This window comes from Mustela lutreola, chromosome 2 (genome assembly GCF_030435805.1).
Source record: "Mustela lutreola isolate mMusLut2 chromosome 2, mMusLut2.pri, whole genome shotgun sequence".
NCBI classification, from domain to species: Eukaryota; Metazoa; Chordata; class Mammalia; order Carnivora; family Mustelidae; genus Mustela; species Mustela lutreola.
Genome location: NC_081291.1, coordinates 98926582 through 98947568, shown reverse-complemented (window position 1 = coordinate 98947568; position 20987 = coordinate 98926582). Strand labels below are relative to the sequence as shown.

General features: G+C 42.1%; 1 protein-coding gene and 1 long non-coding RNA gene across 3 annotated transcripts in view; both read right to left on the bottom strand.

Moving 5' to 3' along the window:
- Window positions 1-306: 306 nt before the first annotated feature.
- Window positions 307-10371, bottom strand: LOC131824577 (uncharacterized). Its single transcript, XR_009350902.1, has 2 exons — window positions 10077-10371; window positions 307-1781 (listed from the first exon to the last, which is right to left on the bottom strand). It is a non-coding gene; the product is annotated as an uncharacterized LOC131824577 (long non-coding RNA).
- Window positions 10372-15382: 5011 nt separating this feature from the next.
- Window positions 15383-20987, bottom strand: part of CLDN18 (claudin 18) — a 28424-nt gene continuing 22819 nt past the window's right edge. For both annotated transcript variants that reach the window (XM_059162706.1, XM_059162705.1), the window contains exons 4-5: window positions 18533-18643; window positions 15383-17574 (exon numbers count right to left, since the gene is read on the bottom strand). In XM_059162706.1, coding sequence (XP_059018689.1) covers window positions 17403-17574; window positions 18533-18643 — 283 coding nt within the window. In that variant the 3' untranslated portion in view covers window positions 15383-17402. The remainder of the gene's footprint in view (window positions 17575-18532; window positions 18644-20987) is intronic.

Sequence of the window (20987 nt, the reverse complement as noted above, 5' to 3'; positions counted from 1 at the left end):
TACTTTGAGCTGTGCACTTGAGTCCAGGCCCTTCAGGCCTCCCAAGGATAAGTTTCCCAAGGCTGTTTCCCTTGCTTTTGTTTTGTTTTAATGTGTTTTTTATTATCATGGAGATGAATTTATAGAACATAAATGTCATCACTGTACAATGCACAGTTCTGTAGTTTATGGTCTGTTCACAGTGTTGTGTAGTTACCTCTGCCATTACTCTATTTTTAAGGGGTTCTTTGCTAAAAAAGTGTGGGAAGTGCTGCTTGCCTATGCCACTGCCTCCAAAGTAGGATTTGCAACATTGGCGACAAGAGATAAGAAAACAAGTTTATTGGGTGGCGGTGGGGGGTTGCTTGGGGTGTCATGGGGATGCATCTTCAGTTTCTCTCAAGTCCTTCCATTCAGGCAATGATCCTTCCCTATTTGGGAGGCAGCCCGGTCCTTGAGGGTTCATGCTGCACCATGGATAGATTATCTCTAGAAGAAACAAAGATGGTGTCTTCCTGTCATAGAAATTGCTGAATCACAAAGGACTAACCAGCTTAGAAACTGTGGGGACTCCTGAGAGAACAGAGGGGTTGGACTTGCTTTCAATCAGGTTTCAGTGCAGAGAGAGGTGTCTTGCCAATTCCCTCATTCAAGGACACATTTGTCACGGCATTAAGGAACAAAGTCAGCTTCCCCCCAGAGACCAACAGAAGCCTGAACCGGTATACCTTTGTGCCCTTCTGTAGAGATTTGCTGTGGGATTCCAGGCAGTTTAGATAATGGCCTTCCTCTCACTGCAGATGCTGTGGCAATTCCAGGGGGCCAGACCTGGTAGTTATCACTTTTCATGCACAATCAGGAGCAGACTCAACAATGGTGAGTCCTCTTGTCATTCCTGACCAGCAGTTCGGCTGAAGGAGGACTTGAGAGTAGGAAAGCAAGTCCTTGAACTTTCCTCTGGTTTGGGATTTTCTCTTCTTGAAGACTTTCCGGAGATTCTTGAGATAACCATATACTTTCTCAAAGCCATATAACAAAATAACAAAATCTTGTTAACTTTGACCCTAGATTTCAAAATTTGTACCCAATGTAAGCTCTGAGAATTCAATGTGTAGGGAAATGACTCCTACCTCTTTGAGAAATGGTAATTTACATGGATGTGAATAAAATAAGGTTTTTTTATAGACTCCCATGTGCTAGGTGCTTTACACATATCTTCTTTAATCCTTGCAATAGCCCTGCAAGGTAGGTATTAGCCCGTGACTAGGCTGGTGAAGCTAAGAGTGGGTAACTAAGAGTGGATAACCGGCCCACTTTCACACAGCTTGCTGGGAAGTACTCTGACTCCTAATTTCCCAGGACCCTCTTCCCACTTTCCTATGAAGCATACTTCTAATTTGGTTTTCTGTCATGGTGCATTGAAACACGATGGGCTTTGAGTCAGACAGGATTCAAATTCCAGCTCCAGTAATCACCAGATGAGTGAGTCTGCAAGTCATGTAACCTCCCTGAGCCTCAGTTTTCTTGGCTGTGTTTGTGATAGTGATGCTTTGGGAGGTTGTTATGGAAATGAAATGAGCTGAAACACTTCAATGTTCCCAACAAGGTATTGGCATGTTGCTTAGCACAGCAGAATCTCAACAAATGATACTTTCTCTTTCTTCTTCATTCATCTCTGTACCTGCCATGGCCCCTGGTACAAAGTAGGTACTCAAGAAATATTTGTGGAAGTAAATTCAAAGGGTTCTGCATGGCCTTCCTTCCCAGGGACATTGTGAAGTTGGACCCTCTCCAAAAGCTCCCTGAAAGAACAAAAGAAGTTTTGAAGCATGTCAAATCTACGCATGGTTTAAATCTTTAGTACGAAGCAGGAAGACAAGAATAATCCTAAAAACAACAATAGTACTAAGATTCTGAAGTGAAATTCACTAGGTGGAGTGCTGTTGCTTTTCAAGAAATAGCAATAGTTGAGGATTGTTAAGTGCTCTGAAGCATAAGGGACAATAAATGCGATGAGAATGGCTCTTGGGTTTGGTGGATTGTTCAACAAGGACTGGATTGGCTGGAGACAGTGCACTTTTATAAGTACACCCTTGCTTAAGAGGAGATAAAAAATAAATACAAGATTTTTGAATGCCTAACACAAGATGTTGAAAGAAGCACATCCTTACTATGATGCAGAGGATGCTTGGCTGAGTTCCATCTCAGGGGGATTCAGGAGGGTGAGTGTGTGGCAGGTCTGCTGCCATTCCCCAGCCAGTTCCATGACAGACATTGTTCACTGATCTTGGCTTTCTCTCATGCCTGAGTCCTTCTAACCACAGTTCATTGGAATCAGTCTGTGTTGACATTTAAGATCCAACCATTTATTGTCCCTGGCTCCAAACAAGGAGACTTAATGCCAGCTTAGTACCCAAGATTCAGAGACCAGTCCTTCTTCCCGGGACACTTCAGTCCCATCTCCTGATACAGCCAGATCATGGAACCAAACCTACTAGTACCCTTCAAAGCACATCATGGAGATTTTAGTAAAGTAGTTGTCAATATTTTTCACTTCTTTTTGTAGTGCTTGCCCTCGAATTCAGATACAACACTATGCACAGTAGATTAGAGGACAATCAAAATGAAACCATCATACTGCATCCAGAATCATCCCAACTCATCCTTGAAGAAAACTCGTTCTTTCCCGATTTTCTTCCCTTGAGATAGGATGTCCTAGGACATGCTTTAGTTTTCACTCTCCTCATGTTCACCAAATCCATGTGGCACAGTGGATATTTCTGTGGGAGCTATATCTGCCCATGGTCTTTGATGAAAGCCTGGCTTGGGTGTCCATGTTTGTTTGGATTAGGAGGCATTGGCTTTAAGTGATAGTAAATCCCAACTGAAATTAGTAAAGCAATAAAGAAGGTAATTATCATACATTATGAAGAGATCAGAGATGGGATGTCTGCAGGTGAGGAACATAGTCCAAACTATTGAAGAACAAATATTCAACTGTATAAATTTGAAGATCTAATTGGCTTTATTCAATAATTGATAGTGATCTTATCTTTAGTGAAAGAAGTTTGCATATGGGAAGCTCAAGTATGTCCTGGAATGTGGGTGCATCTGTATGGAGTACCTACCATGAAGCCCTACAGTATCACTTATTTCAGACAGTTTTTCTTTCTCTTTGATGATTAAAAAAAAATTTGCTACATGATTCATAAATATTGTATTTTAACAGCAAATTTTCTTTATTTTGGTGTAAAATAGACATTAAATACATATTTATTCAGTAAGTGAGTACAGTGAATCTTGAAAATATATTATGTGCAGGAAACTCAATTTGGAAAACAATAAATTCAGTGCCAATCCTCAGGTTCACACAAAGGGGAGCTAGTGTCCCTGTAGAAAAGAAGAAGTTAAAGGGTTGCACCTAAGTGGAGCAGTCCCATGTTCAACTTCTTTTTAGAGTTTCCATTCCATAGCAACATGAATCAGAGCAGGGGATGGGAGGACAGCCAACCATGGGGCTCACAGTAGTGTCTTTATTCCTGTCCGTCCTGCCCTCTTCTGCAAAACACACCCCTCAGCAGCTCCCTGAAGCTAAGCTGTCCACTGCAGGGGCCCAGTCATTCCCTTCAAACAGTCTGGCCTGACGACTGTTGTTTCAGAAAGGCTTTCTTTCCACATCCAGGAGGGAAATATGCTTAAAGGGAGGCAGAGTTGAACTATTTGCCATTAATGGTGGTGACCAATTGACACTCTGTAGTCCTTTTGTGAAACAGTTTCTTGGTGATTAAAAGCAGAGTGAAATTAATTTCATTTCTTTTAAAATCCTATCTCCCTACAGCTTTCACATATACACAAAATTCTCTCACTATCACATTTGTGTGGAGAAGTTATTTTAGCAGGTATTTTCAATCGATTCAATGTGCTAGGCATAACATAACTTTTTTTCCTGTTATTCTTCTAGAAGTCAAGAAGTCTTCCATTACTTAGCACATTCTGGTTGAGAACCAAAGACTATGGAATTGACTTTGCTCTACTTTGTGTCACACAAAGTACTCAGTATTAACACACAATAAAGGGGAGACTAAAATGTAAGAGGAGATGTCTAAAAAACTGGTAGCTTGGTGACAAATACTAAATGAAAAAAGATTTTTTTTTTTAAAAGCTGACCTTACCCCCTAGTGTGGGACAAGACATGCAGAGAATGACCAACTGATATTTCTTTGTCTTTTGTACTGGCTTTTTTGATCATCTAGGGACTTCTTAGGAAATGCCTTTAAGATATGGGGATTGTGAGGAAATTTGCATCCTGGAAGCTTCTACTTCTATATCAAATGTCTACAGAATGATATTTATACAATTGTTCTTTCAATTGGTTTCCAAAGTTAAGAATTTCCTGGTTTAGGGGCACTTGGGTGGCTCAGTCAGTTAAGTGGTCAACTCTTGATTTTGGTTCAGGTCATGACCTCAGGGTCCTGGAATCAAGCTCTGTGTTGGGCTCTGTGCTTAGTGGGGAGTATGCTTGAGAATTCTCTCTTTCTCTCCCTCTCCCTCTTCTCCACTCATGCACGTGCACACATTCTCTCTCTCTCTCTCAAATAAAGAAATAAAAATCTTTAAAGGAACAAACAAAAAGAATTTCCTGGTTTAGTACTGTGTATAGGGACTGCCAAGATTTGCCAATTACTATTATACATAAACATATATTTGCTTTTTAGTGTGGCTCCATAGAAACTCCCAGTTATGTGGGGAAGTGTGGATCACTGACAGCTGCCCAGAACTGCTGTGGTGGTTACAGTAGGAGGCTAGATGTAGTACACTGACTGTTCAAATTCTTAACCTAGAACCTGGCATTATACCTAGTGATATACAATGTCCTATTTAATAAGGTCTGTTTCTGATACTCTTCATTTCTTCCTGAAGATCCTAGTTTCCATCTGGCATCATTTCCTTTCAGTCTGAAAAACTTTCTTTCCTTCTTTTTTTTTTTTTTTAAGATTTTATTTATTCATTTGATGGACAGAGATCACAAGTAGGCAGAGAGGCAGGCAGAGAGAGAGGAAGGGAAGCAGGCCCCTGGCTGAGCAGCGAGCCCAAGGCAGGGCTCGATCCCAGGGCAGGGCTCGATCCCAGGACTCTGAGATCATGACCTGAGCTGAAGGCAGAGGCTTTAGCCCATTTAGGCACCCAGGCACCCCTGAAGAACTTTCTTGAGTATTTTTTGTAGGGCAGATATGCTGGCATCAAATTCTCATGGTTTCCTTTATCAGAAAACTGTATTTTGCTTTCATTCTGGAAGGACATTTCAGCTAGATATAGAATTTTAGGGTGACAGTTTTTTCTCAGCACCTTAATAGTATCACACTACTGTCCTCTGATGTTCCTAGTTTCTTTTTGATATTATCCTATAAGTCCCTGAGGCTTTATTAAAGATGTACTATATGTTGGCTAATTGAATTTAAATTTAAAAAAAAACACAAAACACCCCTTCTTTATCTCTATTTTTGGATAATTTCTATTGATCTGTCTTCAAGTTAATTGATGATTTCCTGTCACCTCTATTTTGCTTTTAAGTTCACATAATATATCTAAAAACTTTTCAGACATTGTATTTTCAGTTTTAGAGTTCTTGTTTTAAAAAAATAATTTCTACTTCTCTGCTGAGATTTTCTGTCATAATGAAAATTCATTATAAGCATGTTTTCTTTTGTATGTTTAAGCAGAGTTACAATAACTGCTTTAAAATCCTTATCTGCTAAATCTAACACTGGAGTTATTTTGAAGTTAGTCTCCCTGATTGATTTCTTTATGAAAAATGGGTCATGTTATGTGTGTATCAAATAATTTTTATTCTATTCTGGGTATTGTGAATGCATGTTTTAGGAGACTATGTATTCCATTGTGTTCTTCCAAAGTGTGTTGAATTTGTTTATTTGTTTGTGTAAACAGTTAACTTGCTTATACTCTTACTACAAACTCCGTGTCTTGGGGGCATCTCAAATCTCCTTTCATTTTATTATCCTAAGCCATCTGTTTGTAAGTCAGCCCTGTACTTGTATAGTTCAGGATTTAATCAGAGATATGGGGAAAAGTTTACATACAAAATTTGGACATTACCTCTCTGGGTCTGTTTATTCCAAGATTCCCTTCTCATTTTATGGAGTCTATGGTTACCCTAAACCCTGTTCTTTGACTCCTCAGGCCATAAAGAATGCAGGTTTTCTAACACAGTTTTAGCTGCTCTGGATCCATGCTGCCTGACTTTGGTCATCCTTTGGGCCAGAAGCCACCAAAATGGGAAACTTGCCTTATGCTTTTCCTTTCTTCCAAGTGTCACCTATCCTCCAGAATATGCCTGTCTTTGTTTGCTCTTAGGTGTCTTCAGGTGGTTGTTTTTTGTATTTTTTTTAAATGGAATTTATATTTGTTATCTGCAGGAGGATTATTCTAACGGGAATTTCCTAAGTTGTACTAGAAGCTGAGCTGCCCCAGATGAATTTTGGTAATAAGTTCTGTGCCATGGAAAAACCCCTAAGCCAGGAAAAACTGGGAGAAGCACAGATTTTAGGCCTTGAAGTCTTGTATACAGCATGGAATGTGGGTTCCTTTTCCTCACAGGTAATCTCTTTTCCATCACTGGTGTACAATCCGTGGCACATTCTGTTCAGTGTTTGTGGCATAGTGAAGGCAGTATTTCTGAGCTCAGTTCAAGTATTTACAGGCATGGCGTCTGATGCTTCCCAAAGGAGCTTAAAACACAAACCTCATGATGCATATCTAGTGGAATCCCCCTGTGGGTCATATGGCATCAACTCCCACTCATCACTTTGGCTTTGAGTTCTTTCTTCATTTCCAGCACTTGTGGTTGCCATGCTCTCTAGTTTGGCTAAAGATTAAAAAAAAATTTTTTTTCCGTTTTTTTTTTCCCCCCAGCATTCCTATGTGTTCAAACTGGCTGTGGGGTGGGGTGGGCTTCCCATGTCAGCTCAGCTTGCTGCCTTGACTGGCAGGCAATGACTGGGACTCCTGAAGATCTAGGTGTCTGTGCTTAGCTGCTTCTGTCTGAGGTTGGGGGAAGGAGAGGCTCTCATCCAAGAGGAACAACACCCATTCCATTCCAGACCCTGCCCAAAATCTTATCATAAGGTCCCAGGAGCTGAGACAAAGGGCAGTTGAGGAATGCCACCCTGTGTTTGATTTTAAAATGTTCTATCCTGAATATGCTGAACCACTGTTCTAGGACCACATTGGGGCACCTTGCTTCTTCTGCTTCAGACTGACTTTCTTCTGTCCAAGTAGAGCCCCTCCCTTTTTAATTTTGGAGACAGACTGTTCTCTCTTGTTGCTAAAGCCCTTTAAAAAAAGATTTTATTTATTTATTTGTCTGAGAGAGAGAGATGAGGGAGGACAAGCACAAACAGATGGAGCAGCAGGCAGAGGGAGAAGCAGGCTCAGGGTGCCTGATGCAGGACTTGATCCTAGGACCCAGGATCATGATCTGAGCCCAAGGCAGACACTTAACAGACTGAGACACCAGGTCTCCCAAATATTTTTTCCCCCCTAAGATTTTACTTATTTGAGAGACAGAGAGCTCAAGAAGTGAGGGGGGGGGGCAGAGGGAGAGGAAGAAGCAGGCTTGAACCCAGGGCCCTGAGATCATGACCTGAGCTGAAGGCAGATGCTTAATGAACTGAGTCATTGAGGTGCTCCCTCTTACTGCTAAAGCCTAAACATTTTGTGTTTGATCTAAGCATCGATTAGTTGCACAGATATATGCAATCTTCCTCTTAGATCTTCCTGCAAACAGATCTCCCTCATGGTGTTCTGTTCTATTGTGTGAGAATTCCCAAGGTGGGCATATAGGCTCCACTTCTCTCATCCCCACCTCTCCCCTCCATGTCCTTTCATGTCTCCTAAAGTCCTATTTTCTTCTCTAGACACACAAAATGTGGTAATTAATTTTTCCCTTCAAAGTTGTCTGAAATTTTACTTCCCTAAAGAGTTTGCTGTGGGATCGGCACATTTGCTGTAGCAAAAAGGTTAAAAGGAGGAAATTAATTTACTCTTTTTCCCATTCCTATTCACCTGGGATGGGCATGCCAGTGGGAAGAGAGCTGTGTGGGCTCCAGGTCCCAGCCACACCTGGGGAGAAGGGAAAGCCCGCTGATTACATAGGCAGGCAGGTCCTCCTGGCTGTTCTTAGTACAACCTTGCCTCTCTCTCTCTCTGCTTAGTCCTCCCTGTCTCCACTTTGTGGTGTTTTTTTGTTTTGTTATTTGTTTGTTTGTTTGTTTGTTTGTTTTTACAGCAAAAGAGGAACCAAAAGGGAAATGTGTTGAGAGAGAACCACTGCTTTTAAACATGGTTAACTCTAGCTATGGCAGGGCTTCCCAAATTTCAATGAGCATACAAATTACTTGAGGATCTTGTTAAAATGCAGTTTCTGATTCAAAAGGTCTGGGATAGCATGGAGATTCTGCTTTCCTATTTGGTTTTAAAGCTTTTAAAATAATTTTTAAGAAAGATTTTATTTATTTATTTGACAGAAGGAGAGAGAGAGAGAGAGAGAAAGTAAGAGAGTGTGAAAGCATACAAGCAGGGGGAGCTGCAGAAGGAGAAGCAGCCTCCCTGCTGAGCAAGGAGTGGACATGGGGCTTGATCCCAGGACCCTGGGATCATGAGCTGAGCTGAAGGCAGACACTTAACTAACTGAGCCACCCAGGTACCCTGAGATTCTGCATTTCTACCAAGCTCCCTGGTAATAGCCAACCCACTGGTCCTTGAGTTACAAGATCCTATGGTTGAGAGGTGTAGCCATGTACTAACATCAAGAGGAGGGCATCTGGGGCTGGGGGCAGAATGCCATGTGAGATTTTTTTTTTTTTAAGATTGTATTTATTTATTTTACAGAGAGAGATCACAAGTAGACAGAGAGGCAGGCAGAGAGAGAGGGAAGCAGGCTCCCTCCTGAGCAGAGAGCCCGATGAGGGACTAGATCCCAGGACCCTGAGATCATGACCTGAGCCGAAGGCAGTGGCCTAACCCACTGAGCCCCGCCCGCCATGTGAGATTTCTGTGATACTTCATGGTCTCTGCCACAGTGGGTAATACCAGCAGAGGCATAGAAGGGATGAGAGGGCATAAGGATCTCTGTCTTGGCAACAAAACTTACTTTTATATACTTCCATAAATCTGGTCTTTGCTTGGGTGTGATTTCAAAGGGGAAGAAGTCCACACTGAGAAAAGAAATATCTGTGTGACCAGTATGTGCTATGGAATTTTATCAGTATTAAACTCACATATGTACACACTTAGCCCAGGCTTAAGAAACAGTACAATTTTATCAGTTAGGAACACATCCAACTTCCAGCAACAGAAAATCCAGTAGCAGTGGGATTGATTGCTTTCACATAAAGGGAAGTCTGAATCATTGGGTAGTGTGGTATTACCTCTGACCTCTTTTTCTGTATGCCTCCAGAACTGGGTTCTCAGCCCTGGCCAAGCCACCTGGGGAAGTTTTAAAAATCCCGATGCCCAGCTGACTGCCTAGACCAATTAAATAAAAGTTTCCAGGATTAGGACCTGGGCTTTTGTATTGACAAAATCTGTCCACATGACGACGGCAATGGTTGAGAACCTCTGCTCTTGGCCTTGCTGCCACTCAGTTTCCTCCAATACTTTTCATCATGGTCTTAACAACCTCAGCCACTGGCATTAGTTCAGGGCCCAGCTTGTGATTCTCTTGGCCTTCCCAGCTTGGTTCCCAGATGACTGTTTACTGCCCCATTTGCCCACCATGTCTGCAGTCTAGGCAGGAAGAAGAAAAAAAGGGCAAAGACAGGGCTCAGACTTCCACTCACACCTCACAGCTGGAACTGTGCCTTATGGCTTCTGTTAGGACAAAGATGATTGGAAAAGTGACAATTTGAGCTTTTCCAGCCTCTACAGTAGAAGCGGGGAAGAGCTAAGAGGTTGGGGAGTGCTATGAGGTAAGAGAACATGTGTAGGTCTTGCAAAATGTTTATCATCATTGCAAACATGAAAACTACATTCCCATTATAGAAAATTAAGAAAAATGTAATAAGAGAAAATAAACTTACCTAAGTCTCAGCTTTAAGGCCAGAACTGTTAATAGTTTGATGCATTTCCTTTCAGATTCTTGTCTGTTTCCCCCATGATTCAGATTATAGTGTATTTACAATGATGAATTTTACCCTTTCTTGTAACATGAAAGGATGAGATTTTCTCCATCTGTTATGATGATTTCTTAAACACAATTTTATGTTCTGTATTTATAATTCATTATGCTAGTGTGCTACAGTTTAACTTCTCTCCTGCTCTTAGGATTGTTTTTTTTTTTTTTTTCCTTTTCCTGGTTTTACATTATTAAAAATAACCTTGTGTCTTCAGCCTTTTGTCTCTTTTGTTCTATGTATATCTTTTTTTTTTTTTTTTTTGGTTGGGGAGGAGAAAAGGTTAAAAAAAAGCTTGGTGTTTGCCTCAAAGAGCTTTCGCAAACAGTAGTGATTCATTTATATTACACATCACTGTGGATGAACACTGTACTCCAGGCTTTCATGACAGTTTGAATTCAAGATAGTGTGTGTAATAAGTGTTTTTCTGAAATCCGCTATATTCCTTTGCACCTATGAAGCGTGGTTCCTTGTGTTCTTGTTCTCAGATGAAAGCTATTGGGATTTTGGTTCCAAGGACAAATAAAAAAAATCACAAATACAATCTATTTTTAATTTGGGTCTAGACTAATTACTAAGGGAGCATTCAGCAATATTAGTCTCAAATATTTTTAAATACTTGTGAAGCAGCAATGAATTGAATGACTGTTGGCTCGAAGAATGAGGCAACCAACAGGGACTGAGGGAAGAACTTTAAGTTTGGACACCAAGTTCAGAGCCAAACATCAATAACTTCCCACTCATGTCTGTAATATCTATAAATAAAGTGGAAGGAGAGGATAATAAGAATTATTTGAATAATGTTAAGTAATAGTACATATAAAACAGGGGAAATGTTTTTTTCCACTTAATCTGTCACTCATTCCATTTCAATAAAATGCTTGTAAGCTGAATAACAATTTAATGCAGACGACTGTATTGTTGCTGATCAGAACTTCTCTAGAGCAAAAGAATGAATATTGATCAACTTCCCTGGTTTAAACTTAACTTTATTTATTTATTTATTTATTAAAATATTTTTATTCTTTATCTGTCAGAGAGAGAAAGAGCACAAGCAGTGGCTGAGGGAGAAGGAGCAGCAGACTCTGCTGAGCAGGAAGCCCAATGCAGAGCTTGGTCCCAGGACCCTGGGATCATGACCTAAGCTGAAGGCAGACACTTGAGACTGAGCAAGCCAGGTGTCCCTGAAGTTAACATTAACTATGTGCTTTAAAACATGTTATTTTGTGATTTGAACCACTATGTTATGCCTTGAAAAGTCCAAAAAGAAAGTAAAATCATATAGAAAGCCAGAAACTTCACAAATACATCGACAGACATTTGTGATTGCTTTTGGTATCTGAAACATTTCCTCCACAACATCATACTGATGTCCCTTTTGTAGGCATAGCCCTGGCAGTAATGAGAACCCAGGTAGTGCACATAACTTTTGCATTCTCCAAGTGGGGAGCTTATTCTTTCCATGTGGATCGACTCCTGCTTTTTTGAAGTCAAGTCTTTACTTTTGTTCAGCTTTCTTCTACCACTTTCTGTGGTATTCCTTGGACATGCAAAGACTGGAAAGATGTGTCTGGAAAGATAGTGGTATCATGTTTCTTTTCATATTCTCTGCCTCCCAGCCTTCTGCCAATGGCTCCCTTAGCAGCAGGACCACAGTCAGGCAGACTTCCTTTGAGAAGATTCCCGGGGATGGAACTACTGGATCCAGGAGACTGAGCCAGCCTGAGTCTTGTGTGTGTGTATGTTGCCAGAGAGGCTGTGAGGGTCATTCTGACGCCAATTTTCCACAAGCCTTCATTGGGTTTTCTCTGTTCTCTTGGTTGTGCTCCTCTGCAGCTGGATGGGATGGTCTGTCTGCATGAAAGCTACTGGTGGGAGGGCTCTGCCAGTCCTTGTGAGAAGCCATGCACTCACCACTGACATTAAAAATATCTCCATCCATATTCTGAACCTCCCACTCCAACCCCTCAACATGTTTGTTTGCAGCTGGACATTTTTGTTTCTCTCTCTCCAAATTATGACTTAACTCCTAAGACTTGGGCAAACACTCCCAGTGTCATAAGAGACCGGCAGGCTGGGCGGCCTGTGCCCCATTACGGAATTTTATTGACCCTTCAGCCTCACTCCATTGTCCTTACCAGAGCCATTTCCATGGCAACTGTCCTCCTTTGGCCATTAAGTATGGGTGGCTAAGTCTTACATGCTTAACATGTTTGGTATTTCATCTTCCAAAAAATTCAAGTTGGCTTGTCGAATAGAACAAATAAGCTTTTTATAGTCAACAAGGACTAAGGGCGGCCGCTTTGATAACAGGGAAAGGCCAGAAACCTCAGGCCAGTCACATCCAGCTCCACCTGAGATAAGAGAGGACTGGGAAGTCTTTAGAAGGTTGGGGGAGACTGACTCAGACCCAATGTTGGGGCTTCAAGTTAAGAGTAGTGCTGACGGGGCACCTGGGTGGCTCAGTGGGTTGGGCCTCTGCCTTCGGCTCAGGTCATGATCTCAGGGTCCTGGGATTGAGCCCTGCATCAGGCTCTCTGCTCAGTGGGGAGCCTGCTTTCCCCCTCTCTCTCTGCCTGCCACTCTGCTTACTTGCGATCTCTCTCTCTGTGTCAAATAAATAAATATAATCTTTAAATTAAAAAAAAAAAAAAAAGACTCTCTCTTAAAAAAAAAAAAAAAAGAAAAAAAAAAGGAGTAGTGCTGAGATGACATGGGTCTTGACCTAAACTCCACCTCAAGGACCTTTGGGTGGCTTAGCTATCATCAGTGGAGGAGTTCACCTGCAGACAGTGCAGTTTGGGGACCCCGGGATTTCCATACCCTTCGCATAGCATCACACCACAATGCTATCTAGCTAGCCCAGGAGCCCTTAAAAGTGCATACATGTTGCGTAGCACCCTGAGAACTTTGCTGAGGTAGATGTGTCAGCTCGGAAGGGACCAGTTGGCCTGATGGTCTCCTCCATTCCCACCATCTGTCCACCATTTACAATACATTTGCTCTTGTTCAACATTTTTTTAAACTTGAGAATTAAAAGTTGAATTTACAGTATGTTAAGTATTACGCTTCTTGGATTCATAGGCAAATACCCTTATCTTTAAAGTAGATTTGTTCTTTCCTCCCTTTGCTGGGGGCTGGAGGTTTCCTGGAATGCAGGACTTTGAGTCTAAATTGAGGACCATCTTGAAGAAACCAGGACAGTTATGACTTTACACGGGCAAGACAGAACCTTACTGAGCCTTGGTTTCTTTATCTATGAAATGGGCATAATAGTACCTGTCTCCTGAGTTATTCTGACGATTTGAGTTAGTATTCATAAAGTATGTGAAGTTATATCGGAGATCTCCTAGATCTAAACAGATGATAATGAGGTAATATTAATATTCATAATTGTCTCTCTTTTTAAGGCTCAAAGTGATCTTTCATCATCATTCAATGCTTTTTTTCTTCATTTCTAATGTCTCTTCAGGAAAGGAGAATTTATTCTGGGTATGGGTATAAAGTGAAGATATTCTTTATACTGAAAAGTATAAAGAAAAAGCATCATTATCATATCCCTAACCTGAAGCAACCACTTTAAAAATAATTTGGATTCAGGTTTACTAGTCTAAACAATTGATATATATCTTTGGGCATAAATATTTTTGATTATTTCCTTAGGGGAAATTAAATAACAGGGGCTTGCTCAATTAAAAGACAAATATTTTTAGCTTTCTTTTATATTAGATATAACATTATATTTACATTCCTCCAAAAATCTAAGTCTACAGAACAAAATATGATGTTTTCTATGAAGGGAGTTGTGTGTTCCTTGGCTCCACACAGGATTCAGCTGTCCCTAAAGGCTCTCTAAGGAAGAAATTTGATTTCTTTCAGCAACCCTGTGGTGGTGGTGGCTAACGGATATCATCTTATCTCATCATTAGGTAGCAGTACTGCTTTTACTATTGAGTATTAGTTTAAAATGGAATGTAATGTCATGCTCAGTTTTAGGTCTTAATTATCCATTTTCTGGGAGAACTAGAGTAATCACTCAGATCCTCCCTCTCTGTACTATAAATACTATGCTGTTTGGTAATTGGTCAGAGAGGTTTAGAGGTTGTGCCTCTGAAGCTGTTCCTGGAGATCAGGTTCAACCAAAGGGGTAACAATGAGGCAAAGCAATGAATTTGCCTGATTTCTAAGGACTCTGAGTCCTTTGTGGGATATGACAAATCTCCATATTTTGACTATGGGACCCAGGCTCAGCTAAGCTAAATATGACTGCTCTGGTTATATGAAGATGTTTAGGGGTGGCTATGACTCAAACAGTGCAATAAGTTTTATCAGATTTTTTTCTCCTACAGATATCAGGAAAGAGATACTTCCTTTTGGCAAGATACTCCAGCTGAAAGATGGCATATGCCTAGAGATATGAGCAGCCATCATTGCTATCCTGTGGGTACATCCTGCCTGAGAAGCAAACCAACAGAGAGGAAAGGAGAACTGAGGTACAGACAGAAAAAAAAGTAGAATCTTGGTCATATCCCTTGATCTATCCCTTGATCTATGCCTGAAACCAATGCTGGCCTCAGATATCCTAGTTACTTAAGTCAATGCCCTCTTTGTCTTAAAGTTATGCAAGTTGAGTGTTTGTCACTTAAATATGTCCTTTACTTGCATTATACCATTATGGTTATTATATTCATTCTATAGAAACCAGGACTCAGAACGATTAACTGCTTTGCTCAAGCTAACACAGCTGGGAAGTGGGGTGGTCTGGGTTTGTGGTTGGGTTGTTATGACTCTACAGGTCATGTTTCTTAGCTTGATTCAGCCTCAGTGAGTATAACAACTTGAGCTGGTGAAGCCAGCCCTTGACAGCATTAAGATAGGCATTGGCTCTCCTGTTTTACTAGCTTGTGGGCAGGCCAATGACATTAGGCACTTCAGGCTGGTGCACTGAGGGTCAGACAGGCTAAATGTGGCCCTGGATTACATGCTGCATGCCTGCCTGCTCTGGAAAGTCCTTTTGATTCAGGCTTCTTAACTTGCAGGAACCACTGAGTGTGTGGAATCAGACCTCATTGGCCTCTAGTCAGCCAGGCTACTGCTGAGCAGGGAGATTCTGCAAGCAGAAACATTCCAGAAGATGCCCTCAACTTTGAGGTGCTGAGACACGCCCCCTCCACGTCCTGAAGCTTAGGACAAAAAAGCAGGAGCTATTCAAATGTGAGATAATAGTAATTTTAATATTTAGTTCACAAAACATGCAGGTCAATGGTCAATGCATATATAATAGGCTAGAGCAACAATAACAAAATTACAAAGCACAGTCTAACTCACAGAAGCTTTCATACAACAAAGTGTTGGGTAGAGAATGTGCTGATTAAAAACCCAGCTGAGCCACACCTCAGTGCCTCAGACTGGACCAGTGACTTTCTGGTGGTAGCAAAGAAAGCTCATTGTGCCCATGGCCTTCAAGTCAAATCCTGAGAACCCTCACAATCTCCATGCCCTTGGTTGTTCAGTTTTGTCTTCTCCCATCTCTGCCTTTTTTGTTGTTGTTGTTTTTTTCCTTGAATTACCTATCCACCCTTTATCCCATCTCAGGCAATGAGTTCCATGAATACTGTATCTGATGTAGCTTAGAACCATTGCGGTCTCAGTGAGAAGGGTCTCTTGAGTTTGCTTTGTATGTTGGTGAACAAAATTCCTCTCTGTTTAATGGGGCTGTGATCTGGTTTCTCCCAGACATACTCTGTTGAGTCTGAAGACCTCTATGAATAGTCACCCAAATCCCTGGAGGCCACTTTCACATGCACTATTGGTGTAGGGACTTTTTCCCCCAAATAATAACCCAATGGTGAAATTCCCCCAGTGCCAGTGCTGCTCCCTGATTGGGTAGTTTTGAGAGACTGTTCTTATTTTACTTCCCTGGGGACCTATTCTGGCTCTGGTGCTGAGATGGAATTCTGGTGGCCTGGAAGGAATTCAGGCTTTCTGCAGCAGGCATGTGAACACAGGGAAGGTGTGTGGCTGTCAAGAGCTTTCAGTCCTTGAACATCCAATGGTCCAACCATTGTAGGTAAAGTTAGTGAAGGGAAGAGCTCTCTGAGTATCAAAGCTGACCACAGTGCCTAGTAAGTGCTCCTGTCAACTGACAATGACCTCTAGCCATGCAAGTGTGCATAGGGGTCACTTGCGGGATCACATTACATCCAGGCTCATCACTTTTTAGTTGTGCTTGTCTTTTGAAAGAACTGGTTTCAACTCATTCCTTCAGCTTCATCATTTGGTTTTTACAGAGTTACACTGTATCTATAATGTGTAGTCATAGTCCTGGAGAGCTCAAAGGGAAATACTTAGGATCAGTGAACATTTAATGGAATTCAAACTTAAGGCTGATTTTACAAAGTCAATATAGACAATACCAAAGCAATTATTTTTTCATTTTCTTCTACTCATGTGCAGGGGTGAGGCTAACTCAGTGTATTGTTTCACTAATATTTATTCTAACTATATTGAGAATACCACATATATTCAGATTACCCACAAATATCCTTTTCTCATTCCTCTAGGGACACTTTCTGGCCTGTGACAGAAAGAGGACCTGCAGTGGGGAGCCCAGGAGACCCCTGGGCACATTATACTAGAATTAGCAGTTGCCAGCAAAAGCAGAAAGCTTTCCTTAAACTGAAATTGCTTTGGTCCAGGTAATGTCAAGATCACAGTGTAAGAAAACTCAGATAATGAGCTGGAGACATAACAAATATCTTTCCCTATCACCTCTTCTCCAATCAGTGTTTATTAGTAGCCAAGTTGGCAGGGGAGGTTAAAATCAAATAGCAGGAAATGATGTCTTTTGATGGACTCTCCTTTTTTCCTTGCAGAATTGTTCTGGGGGATGAGTTGGGAAATAGATCATCGATGGGCTATTGTCTGATAGGAATTCAAACCACAGTCTATCATCAGATTAGAAAGGTTAAATAAAAAAAAAAATAGGGGATTGGAAACTGTGAACGGTAGCCTCTAATTCATATCTGATAACTCAGCTGTTTTTGTGATGGAACATTAGAGACATAGAGACATGTGGCCCAGACCACCTGGCCACCTCACGGGTGAAATCAAGGTTTTTCTAACTTTCAACTGTGAGTCAAAAGCAATCAGGAGTCAAGGTAAAATTTCCTTGTTTTTCAAGTGCATTCTAACTGGGGGATTCTTTTGCCCATGCCGAGGTGTCTTGCAGTGCTACACGTAGTCGTACTTGGAAGGATGAGACTGTACCTCGTCTTCTGTGCGGGCACCCCCATCGTATATCTTCTTGTTTTTGCTATTGGGCCCAAAGGCAGTGCTAGCCTTGAAGCCTCCGGGCTTATAGGCGACGTTGTGGCCTGAGGCATGATAAGACACAGCTTTGTAGCTGAAAGAAAAAAAAAGAAACATTCCATGACCACACATGTATTTGGTAAGAGGATAACCCACTCCATTTGCCCCGGGATATCTTGGTTTTAGCACTGAAAGTCCAGCATCCCAGGAACCCTTAGTCCTGGGCAAACTCAGATGGCTGGTCACTCTAGGCTTTGAGACACTGGTTTTTCTGCCTCTGCACTGGAGCAGAATTTCTTGTTTTGTATTAGAGCTGGTAATTAATGACTAGTGAGTTCCTCTGTTAATCAATTAAAATGAAGCTGAAACAGAAACAATGTCTGGGGGGAACATGGTTATGCCAGAAAAAAAAAATCACAGAATTTATAAGCTGGAAGGCACATACATGGAGCCACTCTTCTCTCATCTGCTCAGTTTATGGATGACCTAACAGAGGCCCAGAGAAGGCAAATAACCTGCTAGAAGTCACAGGAATAGTTAGCAGTAGATCTGGCCCAGGATCCAGGTCTCCCAGCTCCAGTACAGTGGGGTTTCTCTGAAGCAAAACTTTGGCATTTTGGAACAGAGGACTCCGTCATGAGGGCCTCTCCTGTGTGTTGCAGGAAGTTTAGCAGCAACACCCCACCCACACACCCCCTGCACTTGATCTCAGTATCACCCCTGCCCCACTGCAAAGCTGCTGCAAGAATCAGGAGTCTTCAGCTGTTGCCAAATATCCCCTGGTGGGCAGACTGCTTTCAGCTGAGAACCATCGAATCCTGAAGTCAGAAGGAACCTGGGGGGATATTTCTTTCTCTCAAGCAGGATCATTCCTAAATCCACTCAGCTGAAATATTCCTATTTCGTTCTTTAGGTTCCCCATAAAAGAGAGGGTTCAGGATCCTTTAGTTAATAAGTTCATCCATAAACCTAGACTGATCACTTTATTATACTTTATACTTTAAAATGGACTTGGATTAAATGTTTGATTGCACTGGGATGGGGAGACTCACTTGGTTTCCTCAGGCGCCAGGCCCCGGCAGGCAATGCACATCATCACACCCCCAATTAGTGTGAGGCCTCCAGCGACCCAACCCACGAACAAAGCCGAACCAAAGGTGTACCTGAGGGGGGAAATGAAGCAATGAATGTGGGCCACTCAACTCTCCAGACTCCACCCACTGTACTTGGCCACACCCATCCTCTCTTGTCCCTTCCTGCGGCTTCCATACCCATCCTCGCCCATGCCACTGAACACACACACACTCTTTTGGGTCTTGGCCAAGGGAATGAGGTACCTTCGAGAGCAGAACTGGGACGGAAGCTAGTCAGCCAAATGGCAGTGGGATTCTCTGGCCCCTAGCATCACTCAGGCATGGAATTAATTATAAGTCTCTAATCTCAGAGAAACATCTCTGGAAATCCACCTCCCTCCCGACTGGCATTAGGGAGTGTCTTAAAGGTTTGGCAAGAGGAATTCGAGAGACGTGGAATCAGTCTGAAGTTATTATTTCTGAAGGTATTTTGGCCCCTTGAGTTCTTCCTGTGGGCCAATAAGCTGTCATCTTACCTAATTCAAGTACCCTGGAAACTGCCCATGCAGGTAGGAGCATCATCTTCAGAAAGAACTAGTGTGAAGGGACCATTCATTCTTCCATTCATTGTTTATGCATCTGTTCAACACGTATTTATTGAGCTCCTACTATGTGCCTGACACTGCCCTGGCACTGGGACATAGGGAACACAGATTCTACCTTCCCAGTGCTTCTGTTCTAGAGCCCACACTGAAACTTTAACCTGTGTCATCTGCCTCCAAAGCTGGTACACTTCTCCTAGGAGGGATGCCTCCATGGGACTGGTTACCTCATTCATAACTCAGCAGGATTGTCTGAGAACAGGTGTCCTGAAAATAAAATAATTCTCATTCCAAATGGACCTTTGTGGGTAGTGGAGACTGTGACCAAAAGCTGTTAGGAAGTCAGTGGGTAATTCAGTGTTAGCTGGTAACTTTCCCTTCATCTCCAAGAATCTCACAGGAAGGGAGAGCTCAGCACAGTGGATGCCTGCCCATGGAGGTTTTCCCCTTGGGCTCATTAAGGATCATGGGGATGTTTGTAGAACACTGTGAATCACTCGTATGTTTACAAATCACAAAATAAGAACATTATGCCAGTACTTGGAAGACAGAAATGTGTGCAGACCTCTGCAACCCAAGAAAATAAGATACTTTAGATGTGGTTAAAAAGTATACACATTTTAGCAGGATCAAAGTAAGCAATATAAGCTGGATGACCAAGTGTAATGTAAAGGGCAGAGCTGGCAGACTTAGCTCAGGGCTTGAAAAAGTTCTGGGAGAACATTTAGTTGTAGGCTATTTTTATTTCCTTTGGACTAGGAAAAGACAGGCATTTGGTTTGAGTGCTGTTGGCTTGGAATGAAGAACCTCATCTCACCCTTGGTCTTCCCCATTGTAGCTAGGGGTTTAACAGCTGACCTCTTCCTAGGACTCCTCTTCAGCCCCTGGGTGAATCTCCTGGGGGCAGTCCTGGTCCCTCTGCCCTGACAGAAATCCTGTCCTTGATACTCCTACGGATGTTTGAGTGACTGCACAATGTTAATGATGACAAAAATCGCTCCAGTTATTGAGCCCTTACTGAGACTGTGATGACTCTTTTATCACAATTTTATTTAATTCTTCCATCAGTCCCATTTGGCAGGATTTATTATTCCCATTTTATAGATGAAGAGACAGAGGCTCAGAGAGGCTAAGCAACTTTTTCAAAGACCCAGGAAGGAGTTGCTGGGATTCAAATGCAGATCCCTCTGTCTCCCAAGCCCTCATTGTTAGTCATGAAGCTAATTCTATCTTCTGTGTAGGGGGAATGAGGTGCCCTTCTTTAACTTAGACCTCTTGGTTAAGGTCAGCAAACTTAAATACTTAACTGGGATGGCTATGGACTTTAAATGAGTGAAGTGGGTTGGGTATAAAAATATTTCACTTTCTTAGCTCTCTCTTTTGGGGAAAAAACCCCACAAGCCCAATGATAAATGACCTCAGAGCTGGGACATTTGATAAACTGGAGAGGGTGAGTCCTTGCTAAGAGGGCGTTCGTCTCTTAACTGCAGAGATTGTCGTCATAGAGGATGAGGGCCCAGTACTGTCAGATCTGTTTTTTTTTTCTTGCAAGAAGCTGGGAAAACAGGGTGTGTGTGTGTGTGTTGTGAAATATCCTTGTAGAGAGCACTAATGATGCTCCACCCAGGTTCCCTATGTTCCTTTAATCATTTCTTCAGTTCCTGTGGTCTTTGCCTTTGCTTGCCAGCCCCCATGTTTCCCCCCGGGAGCTTTAGCTTTGGTACAGTCCCTGGAGCCATTTCACCCACAAGCACAGAGGCTGACTAGTGTGACAATTTGAAGTCAGGGCAACTCGGAGGTTGTCTTGTTCACAGCTCCCCAGGATTGGGTTG